This window comes from Gorilla gorilla, chromosome 4 (genome assembly GCF_029281585.2).
Source record: "Gorilla gorilla gorilla isolate KB3781 chromosome 4, NHGRI_mGorGor1-v2.1_pri, whole genome shotgun sequence".
Classification (NCBI taxonomy): Eukaryota; Metazoa; Chordata; class Mammalia; order Primates; family Hominidae; genus Gorilla; species Gorilla gorilla.
This window is the reverse complement of record NC_073228.2, coordinates 141909440-141928381: the sequence shown is the minus strand read 5'-3', so window position 1 is coordinate 141928381 and position 18942 is coordinate 141909440. Positions and strand designations below refer to the sequence as shown.

At 40.4% G+C, this 18942-nt stretch overlaps 1 protein-coding gene across 20 annotated transcripts in view; it reads left to right on the top strand.

Moving 5' to 3' along the window:
• The window catches only part of FAM13B (family with sequence similarity 13 member B), a 115326-nt gene that overhangs the window by 19285 nt on the left and 77099 nt on the right, over positions 1 to 18942 (top strand). For 17 of the 20 annotated variants that reach the window (XM_055389091.1, XM_055389098.2, XM_055389087.2 and 14 more), the window contains exons 2-4: positions 11591 to 11757; positions 13642 to 13833; positions 14276 to 14488. In XM_055389091.1, coding sequence (XP_055245066.1) covers positions 13677 to 13833; positions 14276 to 14488 — 370 coding nt within the window. In that variant the 5' untranslated portion in view covers positions 11591 to 11757; positions 13642 to 13676. Of the gene's footprint in view, positions 1 to 92; positions 422 to 11590; positions 11758 to 13641; positions 13834 to 14275; positions 14489 to 18942 lie in introns of those variants that run through there. The other 3 variants (XM_055389093.2, XM_055389088.2, XM_063706794.1) reach the window with 3 other exon arrangements.

Here is an 18942-nt window from a genome sequence, read left to right as displayed (position 1 = left end):
CATGCGCGGGTTGCAGGTCGCCGCGGCCCTTCCCCTCCTGTTGCCCCCCGGCGCCGCCTGCCACCCGCGCCTGCTCCCGGGCGTAGCGTTTCGGGATGTGGAGGACTCCAGCAGGTGGGGCGTTCCGTGGAGAGGGCCCCCTTTCCGCTGGAGAAAGAGGAAGATGAAGCCGTGTCCCTGGCTGCCGGGGGGTGTGGCAGCCTTGGATTTGCAGCGGCTGCAGTGCAGTTGAGCGGGCGTGCCCCTCACCTCCAGCCCCACCAGAGTAGATGGCGCGACACCCCACGTTTCTTTGCTGACCTCTCCTGCCCGCTGGCGCTGCGCCTCTTCCCCGCCCACTTCCTTCATGCTGGGCAGTGAAGTTGATGTAGAAGAAAAAGGAGTGTGTTTTATTCTGGGCTCAACTGCGCCCCTTTTTAAGGTCACGTGAGATGAGTGGTTGCGGACTTCCTTAAATCGCTCAGAGAATATAGCCAAAATTGGGCTGTTGGTGCACTGGGGCCTTGTCTAGAATGCGCTCTGCATAGGCCAGGCTGGAGAGGGACACTTTGTATAGCATTAGGGTTCACGTGGCACGCCTGGTTTCCTAGATGAGGTTGTAGGAATCGGTTGGCACATTTGCGCAGTGGGGAACTGTTAAGCCCTTTTTGTTTGTAATCAGTTAAAATCAAACTGACTTTCAGAAAGACGGTGGATTATTTCATTTGGTTCCCCGTTTCGCCTTCTAATCAGTGAAAAAAGTTGGGCGTTTACTTTGAAGGATCTGATAATCTAAAATGGTAGCCAGAATCATTACCAGTAGTAATGCAGACTATTAACATTAACTGGGGTGCACCTGTTTAGAGAGACAGACATTAAAGGGTGGTTTTGAATTATTTGTCTTTTTAGAGCTGGGTTAGTGTGAGGCTATTTTCAACCTTCCTTTTTTGGTAACCTTGAAATGCTTGTTGGCCTGGTTTTCTCACAGGTACTGTGCATTTACTAAGTGCTTGTTGATGGAATTGAATGAACTGATAATTATTTGTATATCCATTGGGAGCGCCTTCTTACTTTTTTTTTTTTTTTTTTCCTTGAGACAGTTTCGCTCTGTCGTACAGGCTGGAGTGCAGTGGAGCGATCTCGGTTCACTGCAACCTCCTCCTCCCGGATTCAAGCGATTCTCCTGCCTCAGCCTCCTGAGTAGCTGGGACTACAGGCGCCCGCCACCACGCCTGACTAATTTTTGTATTTTTGGTGGAGATCAGATTTCACTAAGTTGGCCAGGCTGGTCTCGAACTGACCTCAAGTGATCCGTCTGCCTCAGCCTCCCAGAGTTCTGGGATTACAGGCGTGAGTCACCGTGCCTTGCCCCCTTCTTACTTTTTTAATCCGTGCTGCTTTTAAAATTGGAGTAATAGTTTCTCCAGTTTAATTTTATTACTAATTTAGACACCTGTGTGACACAGCTTAAGTTCTTGGAAAATGTAGAAGGGCATATTGCAGTGGCATAATTCATTGGGTGGTGTAAATGTTAGTTTTTTTAATTAGAATGTCATTGTTTTAGGAGAGAAAATGGCTGAAATGAATCTGTTGACTTGTCAGTGTTTCCCCACCAATAAAATAACTGCTTTTATAATCAGTTATGAATAACCTCAATCCATCGCTGCATAGCTCCTCCATCATCGTATTCAAATTTTAAATTTGGGGACTATAATAGTATAAATTACTGTTTTTTTTTTTTTTTTTTTGAGACAGGGCATCACTGTCGCCCAGGCTGGAGTGCAGTGGTGCAATCTCGGCTGACTGCAACCTCTGCCTCCCAGGTTCTAGCGATTCTTCTGACTTAGCCTCCCGAGTAGCTGGGACTACTGGTGCTTGCCACTGCGCCTGACTAATTTTTGTATTTTTTGTAAGATGGGGTTTTGCCATGTTGACCAGGGTGGTCTCAAACTCCTGACCTCAGGTGATCTGCCTGCTTCTGCCTCCCAAAGTGCTGGGATTACAAGCGTGAGCCACCTTGCCACCTTGCCCAGCCTTACGTTGAATTTTTTTTTTTTTTGGGGGGGGGCACGGAGTTTCGTTCTTGTTGCCCAGGCTGGAGTGCAAATTTTAGTGTGTAAATTATACCTTAATAAATGTATTTTTTTAAAAACCCACTGGTGGACTTTGGAGAGCTTATACTCTGTTGGTAGAAACAGACATTAAACAAACACAAAATGAATATGTAATAAAACTTGTGGTAGGCCAGGCTCACAGTGGCTCACGCCTGTAATCCCAGCACTTCGGGAGGCTAAGGCTAGAGGATCAGTTGAGCTTAGGAGTTTGAGGCCAGCCTGGGCAACATAGGGAGACTCTTTACAGAAAAAAAAAAAAAAAAAAGCCAGGCATGGTGGCATGCTCCTGTAGTCCCAGCTGCTCAGGGGGCTGAGGTGGGAGGATTGCTTGAGCCCAGGAGTTTGAGGCTGCAGTGAGCTGTGATGATGCCATTGCATTCCAGCCTGGGGGACAGAGTGAGACCCTGTCTCAAAAAACAAAACAAGAAACCTGTGATGAATATTTTGGAGCCAAGGAACGCCACACCCTAGATAAATTAATAAATGAGACCATTAGATTGAGTGGGTTGAAGAAAGCTTCTCCAAGGATGGGACTTGAACTGATGATGGGAAGGAGGAAGCGTGGGAGAGTGTTTCAGGCCAGTGAACTAGCAAGTATAAAAGACCTAGGCTGAGGAAAATGTGGTAAGCTGACAAGATAATTTAATGACATTTACTAGATTTCTACTAGAGAAGGAAATATTGCAAGTCTTCTATTTCAGGTTATTACCTAGCTTCTAGTGTATATTTTCTTTTCCTTGTATATATAATGTATAAAGATTCTTATCTCTTGCTTTAATTTTAAGAGTGATGTCTGTCAAGTTTCTATTATTGCCCTTTTCAGGAACAGAATAGAAAAAGTTCAGTTTTGTTTACCTATTCTTGAAAATATTTCTCTACTTTTTGCTTTTGTGTGTCAAGCTGCTGCTCTTTACAGTTGAAAAGTAAAAGTAAAAATAAAACTGAAAACTGCTTGTTGATTGACATAGTAGGTGCTGAATATCATTTTGCATTGGGGTGAGCAGGGAGGTGGAGGAGGTTCTCTATGGTCCTAATTTGGAGCAAACACTGGTCATGTTGGATTTAGTGTTTGGAAAGGTGTAAAGGAGCTGAAATTTAGAATTAGGTAAGATGGGAGTTTTTTTTTAATAGCAAAAGCAGACTGCATTATGATTGGTTGTAGAATCACTTTGAAACTATTACTGTTATAAAATATTCTCTTTTTCTATTGAGAGGAAATATTCTAGTAGTATTTCCATAATGATCTTTGGCCAGCAACTGCAAAACATTTCCAGCAACTACAAAGTATTTAAGTGCTTTATGAATTACTCTTGGTGTGGCTTCATGTATTTCAGTGACATTTTAAACAAAATTTTCAGTGAGAATTGTAGTTGTTGCCTAGAAGGGGCATCTACCTGTAAGATAGTAGATTTAGAGTTCTAGTTGCTAATTCAGTAACTTTGAACCAGTTTCTTCAGCTCTCTGAGCTTGCTTCCTCTTCTGAGAAAAGGAAGGGTAATCCATTCTCCTTATTTCACCAGATGGTTGGAGGATTCAGTTGGAGAGTGAACTGGAAAGTACACTGGAAATGGTAGCATCAGTTTCAGTATTGGGGTTCTGCTATTTAGTGTTCAACTGGGCAAACAAAAATGAAGTCATTTTTTTTTTCTTTTTTTTGAGACGAAGTCTCGTTCTTGTCCCCCTGGCTGGAGTGCAATGGCGGCGATCTCGGCTCACTGCAACCTCCGTCTCCTGGGTTCGAACGATTCTCCTGCCTCATCCTCCCAAGTAGCTGGGACCACAGGCATGTGCCACCATGCCTGGCTAATTTTTGTATTTTTTGTAGCGATGGGGTTTCACCATGTTGGCCAGGCTGGTCTCAAACTCCTGACCTCAGGTGATCCGCCTGCCTTGGCCTCCCAAAGTGCTGGCATTATAGGCGTGAGCCACTGCACCTGGCCTAATTTTGTATTTTTAGTAGAAATGGGGTTTCATCATGTTGGCCAGGCTGGTCTTGAATTCCTGACCTCTGGTGATCTGCCCACCTCAGCATCCCAAAGTGTTGGGATTACAGGCAGGAGCCACTGCACTTGGCCATTTTTTGCATATTTTATGGTCAAAGTTCACAATCTAGTGGGGAAGATATACAAAAAAAGTTTAACCACTGCTTTTTTGTTCATGTACCAGCTTCCCTTTTTTTTTCAGTTTTTATACAAGTCTGTGCAAAAAGAGAAATGTTTTAATCTCAGGGGACCTATCTGGCTAGACCAAGTTGTAGAATTATGCATAATACCCCTTACCTGAAAAAATGAAGTGTATTGTAGTTTCGTATTAACGAGCTATGAAAAATGATAAACTAGTCTTCTTACTCTTATCAGTCTAGTAGGCCTTGCCTGTGCATGTTTTCAGTGGAGAAAAGGTATATTAATATTTCCCATGTTGTTGCAAGAAATAGCTTCTACTCTTTTTTTTTGGTTTTATTTTTTAAAGCAGTGAAATTCCCAATCTTTTAAGCAATAGAGCCCTCTTTAATTTAAAAACTTTCTAGTCCTGAATTCTGTATTAGTTATACTTTGTATCTGATAAATTACTTAATGGCCAAGCCAGTATGAACTTAATAACAGATTTAAGTGATTTGGTGTTTTCCTGATTGTGTTAGTCCATTCTCACACTGCTATAAAGAACTGCCAGAATAAAGAAAAGAGGTTTGTTTCACAGTTCTACGTGGCTGGGGAGGCTCCAGGAAACTTACAATCATAGTGGAAGGGGACGCAGGCATGTCTTACATGGCAGCAGGCAAGAGAGCCTTTGTAGGAAGTGAAGGGGGAAGAGCCCCTTATAAAACCATCAGCTCTCATGAGAACTCACTGTCACGAGAACAGCATGGGAGAAACTGCCTCCATGATCCAATCACCTCCTCTCCACACGTGAGGATTACAATTCTAGATGAGATTTAGGTGGGGACACAGAGCCAAACCGTATCACTGATCAAAGTAGCGTCTATGAACATTTGATAGGTAAGTTTATGCACTATTGAGACATTCGTTCAGCTTTTCTGTTAAGTATCTCAGACAAATTATGCTTTGGTCAGTTTCTCAGGCCAGGAGGGAACCACTAATTTAGCATATTTGCCACTTTTGTTGTACCATACTTGTTCAGTTAGAACGAAAGAGGTGCCTTTTGCTTCAGTGAATTATTTGGAGCCCCGGCTAGTAAGAAGCTGAATGTCTAGAGCAGGCATAAGTTTTATTTTCTTTTAGTTTTGGTTTAATGATGTAAAGTCAAATTAGCAATAGTCTACAAACTTATAAATCTCTATCATCTTTATTGAGACCCAGCTTCCTGCTGGCTTTTCTGACTTTGTATACCAATGATAATAGGGATGTATTTATGTAGTTTTTTGGCTTTAACAAGTAGTGAGATAGCTCTTTTAAACCTTTCTATGTGAATTGTATCCTATTTTGTCAAAGCATTTGGGCAAATGTGAGTTTTATTGTTTCTTCCTATTCTATTTGAAGGTAGAACTTTTTTACTTGAATGTGGCACTTTTTCTTGGCACATCTTTTTGAGTCGTTCTGTTGCCCAGGCCCAGTGCAGTGGTGCAGTCACAGCTCGCTACAGCCTCAAACTCCTGGGCTCTAGAAATTCTTCCATCTCAGCCTCCTGAGTAGCTGGGACTACAGGTGTGTGCCACCACACTTCGCTAATTTATTTATTTATTTATTTGAGATGGAGTCTTTCTTTGTTGCCCAGGCTGGAGTGCAATGGCGCGATCTCGGCTCACTGTAACCTCCGCCTCCCGGGTTCAAGCGATTCTCCTGTCTCAGCCTCCTGAGTAGCTGTGATTAAAGGCGTGTGCCACCATGCTCAGCTAATTTTTTACTTTTAGTAGAGATAGGGTTTTACCATGTTGGCCAGGCTGGTCTTGAACTCCTGATCTTGGGTGATCCACCCGTCTCAACCTCCCAAAGTGCTGGGATTACAGGTGTGAGCCACAGTGCCTGACCAATTTTTTTTTTTTTTTTTTTTTTGAGACACGGTCCCTCTCTGGTGCCCACACTGGAGTTCAGTGGCATGATCACAGCTCACTGGAAGCCTCTACCTCCCTGGGCTCCAGTGATCCTTCCACCTCAGCCCCCCGAGTAGCTGGGACTGCAGGCGCATGACATCATGCCCAGCTAATTTTTGTACTTTTTTGTAGAAACGGGGTTTTGCCATGTTGCCCAGGCTGGTCTCGAACTCTGGAGCTCGAGTGATCTGCCCACCTCGGCCTCCCAAAGAGCTGGGATTACGGGTGTGAGCCATCATGCCTGGCCTCTTTTTTCATCTTCTTCAGCTTTATTGAAGTATGATTTATATACAACAGCATGTCCAGTTCAATACGTTTTAATAAATATATTCATATGTAACTATCACTGCCACAGTTATGACATAGAATATTTTCATCACCTCAAAAAGTTCTGTGTTTCAGTTTTCTCATCAGTAAAATGGATATAATGAAAGTATTTGCCTCCTTTAGGGTTGTTGTAAGGATTAAATGAGTTGATATAGTTAAAGTCTTTGAAATAGTGCCTGGCATATTGTAAGAGCTCAGCAAATGCTGTCTGCTATTATTATCTACAGTATTGATATTGGTGTCCTACCCGTTTTTAAAAGCCCCTTACTACTAATTTTAGTAGATAGTTAAAGTGTAAAGATTCTGTGCTATTAAGAAAGGTACGTTTCATTTGTCAAAAATCAGTTGATTGTAGATGCTGTTTTGGTTAATATAGCTCTGTAGTATATTTGTAAGTTGGCTAGTGTGATGCCTCCAGCTCTGTTCATTTTCTTCAGGATTGTTTGTGTTAATCAGGGTTTTTAGGCTTTTGTACAAAATTTAGGGTTGCTTTTTCAGTTTCTTTGAAGAATGTCATTGTAATTTTGATGGGGAGTGCGTTGAATCTGTAGACCACTTTGGATTGTATGGATATTTCAACAATATTCAATTTTTCAGCCCATGGGGGGAAAAAGGGGTGTGTGTGCTGCTACTATGTATGTGTATTTTTGTATATGTAAATGAAATTGAATGGAATGCAAAAGTACCTTGAGTCCCTGTAGAACTTAGGTTGATAGCTGGTGTATGAAGGTACACTTTCTTGAATGTTACCCAACTTTATTGATAATTGGTGTTTAATTGCATTGTTTCTGAGCCGGGAGTAGTGACTCATGCCTGTAATCCCAGTGATTTAGGAGGCTGAGGTGGGAGGTTTGCTTGAGCCCAGGAGTTTGAGGCTGCATGATTGGGCCACTGTACTCCATCCTGGGCAACAGGGTGAGACCTCAACTCAAAAAAAAAAAAAAAAAAAAAAAAAAAAAAATTATATATATATATATATATATATATATAGCTTTGTTTGTAATCACTGTTATCTCATGGTGAGGTATATGATGTAAAATTCAATGTAATTTCCTATTCCTTGTCAATAACACCGTGCTAGGCAACTGTCACTTACTTGTATTTAAAATAATTTTGCTGTTTGGGGCTGGGAGTGGTGGCTCATGCCTGTAATGCCGAGGTGTGCAGATCACCTGAGGTCAGGAGTTCGATACCAGCCTGGCCAACGTGGTGAAACTCCATCTCTACCAAAAAATACAAAAAAATTAGCCGCGCATGGTGGCACGTGCCTATGATCTCTACTACTCAGGAGGCTGAGGCACAAGAATTGCTTGAGCCCAGGAGACAGAGGTTGCAGTGAGCTGAGATCGTGCCACTGCACTCCAGCCTGGGTGACAGAATAAGACTCTGTCTCAAGAAAAAACAAAAAAAAAACAAAAAAACCCAAAAAACTCTCTCTCTCTCTCTCTCTTTCTCTCTTTCTCTCTCTCTCTCTCTCTCTCTCTTTCTCTCTTTCTCTCTCTCTCTCTCTCTCTCTCTATGTGTGTGTGAGTATAAATTTTGCTGTTTAGATTTATAACAGTATGCTTTTGGAAATACTTGGTTATTTTGAAAGTCCACACATTGTATTCTCTTGTGTCGATCCTTTTATTGAACTGCTTTCTTGACATTTTATTGATTTTATCTGCTAGGACATTTTATTAGATCTTTTTGGTATATTTTTGTACGGTGCCTGCTGCTGTTTTCCTTTTTTTTTTCTTTTTTTTTTTTTTAGAATGTAATATTGTAGTTTAGGTGTTGCATTCATTTTCTAGGACTTTCATGACAAATTACTACAAACTAGGTGGCTCTAAAATAATAGGAAGTTTTTTCTCACAGTTGAGGAGGGTAGAAGCCCAAAAGGAAGTGTCCACAGGGCAGATTCTAGGGGAGAATCTTTCTTTGCCTCTTCCAGCTTCTGGTAGTTCCTGGCATTTCTTGGCTTCTGGCAGCATAACTCCAGTTTCTCCCTGTCTTCACATGCTCTTCTTTCTCTCTTTGTGTCTCTGTGTATCTTGTCCTCTTCTTATAAGGACGTGAGTCACTGGATTTAGGGCCTGCCCTAAATCTAGGATGATTTCCTCTTGAGATCCTTAACTAATTACACCTGCAAAGACCTTATTTCCAGATAAAGTCACATTATGAGGTTCTTGGTGGACATGAGGTTTGGGGGGGACACTATTCAACCCACCACAGATGTGAAGGGAATATTTACGTGATTTAAGCTCTGAAAAGGGGTAGGAAACAGGACTAAATAATGTCAACTATTTTGCAGTTTGCAGAAATGTTACCTTGGGCCACTCTCCAGTCTGAGAGTTCTCAGCAATGTGCTCTAGATACAAGTCCCAAGTGAAAGATTGGCTCCTGGGGTTTGGACCATAGGCCTGCCCTCTGGAAGTACCTGTTCGCAAGCTAGAAATAAGTGATGACCTAAAATGTATATAAGACTTTGAGGCGGGCGTGGTGGATCATGCCTGTAATCCCAGGACCTTGGGAGGCTGAAGTGGGTGGATTGCCTGAGCCCAGGAGTTCAAGACCAACCTGGGCAATGTGGTGAAACCTCATTTTTACAAAAATTAGCAGGGTGTGGTGGCCCACGCCTGTAGTCCTAGCTACTCAAGAGGCTGAGGTAGGAGGATCACGTAGGTCCGGGGAGGTTGAGGCTGCAGTGAGCTGTGATCGCATATGCCACTGTACTCCAGCCTGTCTCAAAAAAAGAAAAAGACTATGGCCAGTTTGAGCGCCAGAATGTGACATTCTATCATACTATAAATTGTGATAATTTACATGAAAAAATAGTATAGTGATTAAGAGCTCAAGGACTTTGAGAATCACATTCTCTGGTTTCATATTCTGCCTCTGACCCTTATTATCTGGGTGGACTGTGGGTAAATTGGTGAGCCTTGCAATGTCTAATTAAGGGTTAAAGAATACCTTAATACATGTAAAGTGCATGGAACTGCCTGGCATATCATAACTGCTCATTTAATGTTTGTTGCTGCTATATCCGTCAACATCCTCAGGAGAAAGAGAAACTTGTCGTCAGAAAGATTGATGCCTTCGATTGTTTTCCTAGTATCGAGGGTAAATTTTTACTGATGAATTCATAGATTCCTACCCAGCCTCACCTTAGAAAAATATGCTTTCAGGTTGTCTAGTTAGAGGTTGCAGGTAGTAGAGGTCATGAGATGAGATAATAGGCTCCTGACTGGGAGCAGTGGCTCACACCTGTAATCCCAGCAAGGTGGGAGGGATTGCTTGAGGCCAGGAGTCTGAGACCAGCCTGGGCAACATGAGACTTCCTCTCTACTAAAAATACAGCTGGCCATGGTGGTGTGTACATGTAGGCCCAGCAATTTGGGAGGCTGAGGCAGGGGATTGCTTGGGTCCAGGAGTTTGAGGCTGCAGTGAGCCATAATTGCACCACTGCACTCCAGCCTGGGTGACAGAGTGAGACCCTGTCTCGAAAAAAAAAAAAAAGAAAATAGCTTCTTGATTTCATTAACAAGGCATTCTAAACACTGAGTAGCCATTTTAGTGATGTATAAAACTTGCTCCCTGACAGACTTTTGTAGTGAGTTTTCATTTATAGTACATCAAGCAAATCCACCTTTATGTCATGAGGATATCAGCTTGACTTTTAGTGTAAGTCTGTTAAATAACTTATCTCTGAAGTTAACTTCGAAATTGTTTTCAAGTGGATAGATAGGTAGATTAACTACATGTCTTAGCAGGCATTTCAGGATGTTTTGCAACTAATCATCAACTAAAAGATTTGTTATGGGAATGTGGTTTTCCTTCCCTTCAGTTTTTAATGTTTCTCCTGGAGGTGTATGTTACTAATAACACTTCTTTGAAAACCACACTGATTAATATTACTCTTCTGCTTACCTGAAGCTTCTTGGGCAGAGTCCTGCAGTGTAGTTTACTGAGCTTATTAAAAGATTTGTTAATAGATGACTAGAATTCACAAAGGATAATGATACCATTAGAATTCATAAAGGATGATGAGACCAAATATTAAACACTTTGCCAAACAAGTTCTTCTCTCTCTAGTCTAATTGCTGGTCTCTTAGCATTATGCAAAGAAGAGAGAGGAGACTGGTTCTCTGTCTACTACATACATATGTTATCTCAGTTAAACTAAACTTAACAGCTGTACAGGTATTATTCTTTTTTTTTTTTGGTGACAGGATCTCACTTTGTTGCCCAGGCTGGAGTGCAGTGGTGCAAACACAACCCCATTGCAGCCTCCACCTCCTGGCAGAAGTGATCCTCCCGCCTCAGCCTTCCAAGTAGCTGGGACTACAGGCACTACTATACCTGGCTAATTTCTAAATTTTTTTGTAGAGATGGGGTCTCACTATATTGCCCAGGCTGGTCTCAAACTCCTGGGCTCAAGTGATCCTCCCACCTTGGCCTCTCATAGTGCTGGGATTATAGCCATGAGCCAATGCACCTGGCCTGTACAGGTAGTTTCTTGTTTTATATAAAGAAACCTAGGCTCAGAGACATGGAAGTTGTTCACCATCATGTATCTACAAAATGACGGAGTTATTAATTGAATCTAAATCTTTCTGGGACTTCTTTTTGCTCTTTTCCAACATATGCTATCGCTTCTCTAAATTAGGGAGCTCAGGCAACCACTATGTTGTATACAAAAAAAAGAAGAAAGTACTTAAGTATAGTAGCAAGCTTAAATCATATCTTTGATTCTTTGATCTTTTGAAAATACTTCCATGTTTAGTTCTGAGTATGTGAGGAAATGAGGAAGGAATGGGATGGGGTAGGGTGTCCACACATAATTGAGGAAAATGGATTATTTGAATGGTGTAGTCCTTGAAGATGTGTCCTGTCACATATCCTCCTTTGCAATTCGTTTATTTATTTATCTTCAGCAGAAAGATTCTTCTCCAATTTTCCATCATCATCTGAAACCTTTGCAAGGTTTTGCCTTTAGGTTACAGATAGATTTTTCAGACAGAAGAATACCTTTCAATATAGGTAACTTACCTCTTAAGAGGACTGTACTGCTGCTTCTATTAATAGTCTCTTCTGACAGTTAAAGATGTGGGAAATTGAAATAATTGTTTTTGTCTTGTAGATTAACTGCTGAAGTACTGATCGAGTTCTGCATTTCTTCAATGAGGAACTACAGGCTGATCTTCTGCCATAATCTCAAACAGCCATAAATGACAAAAGAATGCTTGCTCAGTGAGGGTAGCTGGTGCAGAAGCCATTTTTTAAACTTAGGTATTTAAGTACTGAAAGGTAAGTTTTCAAAATGGTAACTGTCTCGTGCTCTATAAATCCATAGAGATTTTGGAACTTGCTCCTGTAGCTGCTATTTGATTTAACTTGAGGTTTTATAGTTCTTAGCTGGCACCAGATACATTGAAGAATGGATGTTGCTTGTCTGAGACTATGTAAATGTATGGCATTTTGCTATCCTTAAGTTAATTTTTTCTTTTAAGTTGGCTGCATTGTTTCCTAGTCATGTTGTGATATTCTTGATCCAGTGGGTATACACTTGATCCAGTGGACCTTATTTTTGTAAACTTATGAATTTTAGTAGACTTATTTTTGTGATTTGCTTTCTTTCTCTTGCAGTGAGAAAGAAATTGTTTTTCTAGGGTGATGGAAAAAATACCAGCTGGTGTCATTTTGTTCATTATCAGCCTTTGAGTTTTTCTTTCTTTTACAAATACTCTTTTCCTACATAAAATAATAAATGTGTAATGTGTTTATTTTAGAAAATAAATTTTTCTTAGGATTACTTGTTCTCTGATGTGTCAGATATTGGAAATGGCCATCTGAGACATTGTTTTCTCCCACTTCTTTACTGATCACAATTCCTACAGAATTAGGACAAATAACTATTTCTTCTGAACTAGATGGCTCTGAAAATTTTTCTTTTGGATAATTATGAAATAACAGTGTTAAGGACAGGCACGACGGCTTGTGCCTATAATCCCAGCGCTTTGGAGGCTGAGGCTGGCTGATCACCTGAGGTCAGGAGTTCAAGACCAGCCTGGCCAACATGGTGAAACCCCGTCTCTACTAAAAGTACAAAATTAGCCGGGCGTGATGGCGCACACCTGTAATCCCAGCTACATGGGAGGCTGAGGCAGGAGAACCGCCTGAACCCAGGAGGTGAATGTTGCAGTGAGCCAAGATTGCACCATTGCACTCCAGCCTGGGCAAAAAGAGCAAAACTCTGTCTCAAAAAATAAAAAGAAATAACAGTGTTGATAAAAGGACATCTCTTATTGAAAGTTGATGTCCAGAAATGAAAAATTTCTTTTTTATAAAAATGTATTACAGGCCGGGTGCGGTGGCTAACGCCTGTAATCCCAGCACTTTGGGGGCCAAGACGGGCAGATCACGAGGTCAGGAGATGGAGACCATCCTGGCTAACACGGTGAAACCCCATCTCTACTAAAAATACAAAAAAATTAGCCGGGCGTGGTGGCAGGCACCTGTAGTCCCAGCTACTTGGGAGGCTGAGGCAGGAGAATGGCGTGAACCTAGGAGGCAGAGCTTGCAGTGAGCCGAGATCATGCCGCTGCACTGCAGCCTGGGCAACAGAGCGAGACTCCGTCTCAAAAAAAAAAAACTTTATTACAGCTGCTTTATCATGTAGAAATAAGAATTCATTAATCTTGTTCTTATTAGCCCATCATTTATAAAAAGTGGTTATTAGATCATCACTTTCTAAAAAGGATTCTCTCCTGTTTGGGCTTATGAATTGAGGGGTTAGATGAGCTTTATATGGCACAGTCCAGAACGGGTTTGGATTTACCTGTGTCATTAATAAGCTTGTTCAGTAAAGGTTTTCTTGGAGCCAAATTTGCTCCTTAATTTGTCTTTGGGACATTAATGCCTCTTGCTAAATCTTTGATGATTAACTTTGCTATTGTTTGATAAGTATGCAAACACTAAAGGGAGCATTCAGCACTAACTCTTCGTAATAGGGAATATGTTTAGGTAATTGTACTGAACTTCATCTGTAGAACACACTATGGGCCTGCTAACTGGAACATTTAAATAGATGAGAACACATTCAGGTGTAAAGCATTTTTCTTTAATGTATCTAGTCATATTGCCACCTGTTAATCATTATAGTCTTTTTTTTTTTTGTCTTTCATTTGGCAGAAAAGACAGCTTTGATTTCTGGCTGCAAAAAAGATATGAGGAAGAGCTCCTCCCCTTCCTTGAGTAACTGCAACTCCGTTCTTGCTAACAAAATATTTGGAATTCCACTTGATGAGCTGCAGCAGGGAGGACATCCAGACAATGAGGTTCCATTCATAGTCCGCCACGTTGTGGACTATATTGAGGAACATGGTATACATTTCCTTACTTTGAGGGCTAGCTTTTGTTTTAATAAACACAACTTATCCCTTTTTGACCTTGGATTTTTAATTTTTTTTTTTTTAATATGGAAAGTCCAAAACATAGGAAAAACTAGAAATTCTTTTTAATGTTTTAGTGTGATTTTTACTTAAATTCATATACTTAGAAATGACAGTTGCCCAGCCTAGAACAAGTTTTAGTGGGGGTGATAGGAATATTTTTAATGGATATAAGGGGTGGGATAAAATAGAATATCCCTTAGAACAGAGATAGTATGTTTCTAGATGTATAATTTGAAGGTTTTTAGTCAAGTCAGGGGAGCCAAGAAAGGCTTTCCAAAAGTACGAGTATTTTAAGTTAATTGGAGAATGAATATATATGGTCAAGCAGTTGACATTGCAGCTTATTGAATGATTGCCTTGAACTAACGTAGGAGGTCTGGAGCAACAAGGACTTTTTCAAGTCAATGGAAATGCTGAGACAGTGGAGTGGCTTCGGCAGAGATACGACAGCGGAGAAGAGGTGGATTTGGTTAAGGAAGCAGATGTTCCCTCAGCTATTAGCCTTCTTAGATTTTTTCTTCAAGAACTTCCTGAACCTGTTATCCCTGGCAGTTTACATATTCACTTGATGCAGCTTTCTCAAGGTAACATAATTTGATACTTATCAATTGGTCATTTGTTGTTAATTTCCTAGTCTTTACCTTTTAGAGATCTTGACATGTAAACAGTAAGTATAGTATTTTAGAGATTAATTTGTTATTTTCTCATTTGCTTTTTGGGGTTGTATGATCTTGTCATAGGAAAGGCAACTTCCGGGATCCCTCTAGTACTATTTACTTTTTGTGATTGGTTTTATTAGCCTAAGAAACAGGGTGAAGAAGAGGAAAGGGAGGAGACAAGAACAAGGAGTAGGAGGGGTCATCAAAAAGAAAGAAGAGAAATTTATGTAAGGTAATGTGTGTGGTGGCACAATGTCCAATAGTAGCCAAAGGTGTTGCTTAGTGGTGATATTACCACTATTAGGGTTACTTATCCCTGGTTTGATAGAATTTCCTAGCAAAAGGAAGAAGACAACTTTGATTCTAGGCTTTGAATATACCTAAAACTTGTTCTTGAACACTTAGCTAAAGGAAATGAATATCAAATTGAACATTAGACTCTAAGCCAAAGAAACAAAAAAAGATGTATCTTTGTTAGGTTTTTTTGGTGGTGACTAAAAAGTAGTGCTTAGCTAGAGTGGAACAGGAACAGGAAAAATAATGGTAGAGGCAGCAGAAAGGTCAAAGAACCAAGAAGTGAGGAAATGCTTCTGTTCCTAGAGCCAAATGGTATTCATGTATATGTAATGGAGGGACATGCTTCATTATATAGGAAAATGTGTAAAGTTGGCATATAGAGTTATATATTTCTTGAATTTTAAAATTACCTTTTCAGGCTTTTTTGGTATTATGGAGTTCATTTATTTTTTGAATCGGGGCTTCTAAAGAAATTCAGTTATGCTAAGAAATTATAACTACTTCCTTTATGCCTATCTCTATCACAGCTGGGCATTCTATAATATGTGTGTATATATCCTTAAGTATTATGTTGTTGTCAGAGAAGGTGTATTTTCTTTCGAAAGTGTTTATCCGACTTTTTCTTAAATTTTAAACTGTGAGCCTAAGTTAGTTGGATGTCTTTGATTTATGTGTAAAGGTCAATGCAAAGACGTTCTGTGACCCTCTTACACATGTTTTCTGTACAGCTAAATCATAAGGCTTACTTTGAACTTGCTATATTCAGGAATGGGTAACCTGATTCAGTTCTGTTCTTTTACTGTATAATCTGGATCAAAAAACAGGTTTTAAAACGAAATGTTGTTAATAAGGCTACCCTTTTTTCAATGCATCACTTTAATTTTTCTCCCCCCAAAATTACGCTTTTTTGTTTTGAATTTTTGAATCCATTTTATTATTACAGGAATTTTTTCAAATGTTTATGTTGAGACACATAATAAGCATTTTGCATTTATTAAATATGAACCGAAACCAATATGGTAAAGGTTTTTTGAGCCTTTTAAAATAACTCTAGAGCCATTCTCTTTATAGTGATAGGTTTCCATGTTCCCTCTGTTAGCTGAATTGCAGACACGTATTTAAAGTTCCAAGAGTCAGATAATCTTTCAGTCCTGAATGAAAATTTATAAATTAATAATTGAAGTGAGATTTAATGGAAGCAAAGTCATTGACTCACTGGTAGAATCTATCAGAAGCTATTTATTTTTCACTAGGATTGTCATTTCAGTTGGTTTTCATTTATTCGTTGTTGTTGTTTTTTTGAAATGTCCTTGCTCTGTCGCCCAGGCTGGAGTGCAGTGGTGTGATCCTAGTTCACTACAGCCTTGATCTCCAGGGCTCAAATGATCCTCTCGCCTCTGCCTCTTGAGTAGCTGGGACTACAGGCGCACACCACCATGCCTGGCTAATTTTTTAAAATTTTTTATGTTTTGTAGAGACAAGATCTTGCTATGTTGCCCAAGCAGGTCTTGAACTCCTGAGCTCAAGTGATCCTCCTGTCTCAGTTTCCCAAACTGTCTCAGTTTCCCAAAGCACTGGGATTATAGGAGTGAGCCATTGTACCTGGCCTGGTTTTCATTTAAAATTATGACAGCATCATGTACTGTTGGGACAACTAAGTTCCTCTTCGAAGACACAACTTTCTGGTCATAAATTGTAAACCAATCCTACCCCTTCTTTTCTTTCAAAAATTGCGCATTTACCCTATTTGAAAAAGTTTCAGTCTTAGCCATGGCCTGGTTTTCATTTAAAATTTTGACAGCACCATGTACTGTGTTGATATTCATGGAATTACAATACGCATCTTGTTACTTATTCTTATGCTAACATTCACTTGTGAAGGAATTTAAGATATGCAAAAATTTGCAAAAAAGATGTGCAAAAAAAAGCAAAAATGCTTATGGTCAATAAGTGCTTTCATGTTTAATATGAGAAATTCACTGTTTTCTTCTATTTTCCACTTATACATAGATAATCATTAGCATGTGTATGTATATGTGGACATATACTCACATATACACCCGTTTCTTTAATAGCCGTGCAGCTAGGTATGGTAGTATTTGGGGTGATATTTGCATTTATGTTGTAATATCATCTGATCATTCATTCATTTAGTTATTTTGGGAAGGTGTCTAGATCTCTGAACAAAGTTTCCTCTCTTCATTTACTGTAGATAATTTTGTTTCTTTTATTTTTTGAGACAGAGTCTTGCTCTGTCACCCAGGCTGGAGTGCAGTGGGACCATCTTGGCCCACTGCAACCTCTGCCTCCCAGGTTCAAGTGATTCTCATGCTTCAGCCTCCTGAGTAGCAGGGACTACAGGTGTGTGCTACCGTACCCAGCTACTTTTTGTATTTTTAGTAGAGATGGGGTTTCACCATGTTGGCCAGGCTGATCTCGAACTCCTGACCTCAAGTGATCTGCCCACCTTGGCCTCCCAGAGTGCTGGAATTACAGGCATGAGCCATGGCACCCAGCTGTAGATAAATAATATGATAATATTTTAATATTCACAAATACATGACAGTTAATTGCTTTTAAGATCATGGAAGAAGCACTGTTGCAGTTGCATTTCAGCTTTTGTTTTTAAAAAGTGGTTTCATTTTTCTGTGGTAGCTGGACAGTGCATACACTGGTGTGGTTAAACCTTTTATTTAGACTAGGGTTTCACAGCCTTGGTACTGTTGATTTTGGGCTTGATAATTTTTTGTGATGGGGAGTTGTGTACCTTAGGATGTTTAGCAGCATCCCTGACCTCTACCAAAGGCACTGTCTTCCCCAAAGTCATGACAACCGTTCATTGTCAGATGTTGACAACTTCTGGGTTAGACCATAATGGTTAGTCCAACTGCTTATACATTATGTTTTGGTAGAAAACATAGCTAGCAGTTTTGTGGATTAGTTAGAACATTTCCAAAAAATGTTACAGTACTTGAAGGAATTGTTAGGGGAAACTTCTCTGATACATACATTATTTTCCTTGGATATGATTTAACTAGAAAGTAGACTCCAAAGGAAAGAAATTTAAGCAAGTGTGTATATATTTAATGTATTTTGAAATGCTTCTCTGCCTTATTTGAAGACTTCAGACACAGGCCAGTATAGGTACAAATGTGTAGAGGAAATGTAGCCAAACAAAACTTTGGATAATGTGGATAGTATTTCAAATAAAAACAGTATTGCCCACAAGCTTACTACCTCAAGTCAAATGGTGTAGTATGTTCAACATCTTTTTTCAGTTATTGTGTATTCATTCAGTGAATTCAACTGATGTTTATTGAACATCTGCTGTGTGCTAGGCAGTGCTCTAGATCAGCAATCCCCAACCTTTTTGACACCAGGGACTGGTTTTGTGGAAGACAGTTTTTCCACTGATGGAGAGGAGGAATGGTTTTGGGATGAAACTGTTCCAACTCAGATCATTAGGCATCAGATTCTCATAAAGAATGTACATCTAGATCCCTTGCATGCATAGTTCACAGTAGCATTCTTGCTCCTATGAGAATCTAATGCCGCCACTGATCTGACTTGCTGCTCACCTCCTGCTGCTGTATGGCCCAGTTCCTAACAGGCCACAGACTGGTCTGCAGCACCGGCTGGGGACCCTTGCTCCAGATACTGAGAATTCAGCACTGAAAAAAACTAGATGAAAATCTCTGCCCTCGTGGCTGGGCGTGGGGGCTCACGCCTGTAATCCCAGCACTTTGGGAGGCTGAGGCGGGAGGATCACTTGAGCCTAGGAGTTCTAGACCAGTCTGGGCAACATAGGGAGACCCTGTTGTTACAGAAACTTCAAAAAATAGCCAGCTGTGGTGGCATTTGCTTGTGGTTCTAGTTACCTAGGAAGTTGACGTGGGAGGATCGCTTGGGCCTGGGAGGTTGAGGCTGTGGTGGGCCTCAGTGATCATGCCACTGCACTCCAGCCTGGAGCGACAGCCTGTCTCAAAGAAAAAAATATCTCTGCGCTCACAGAACTAAAATGCTATAGGGGATAAGGGAAGATGGTAAAATAGATGATAAAAATAAACATATGGATAGGTATG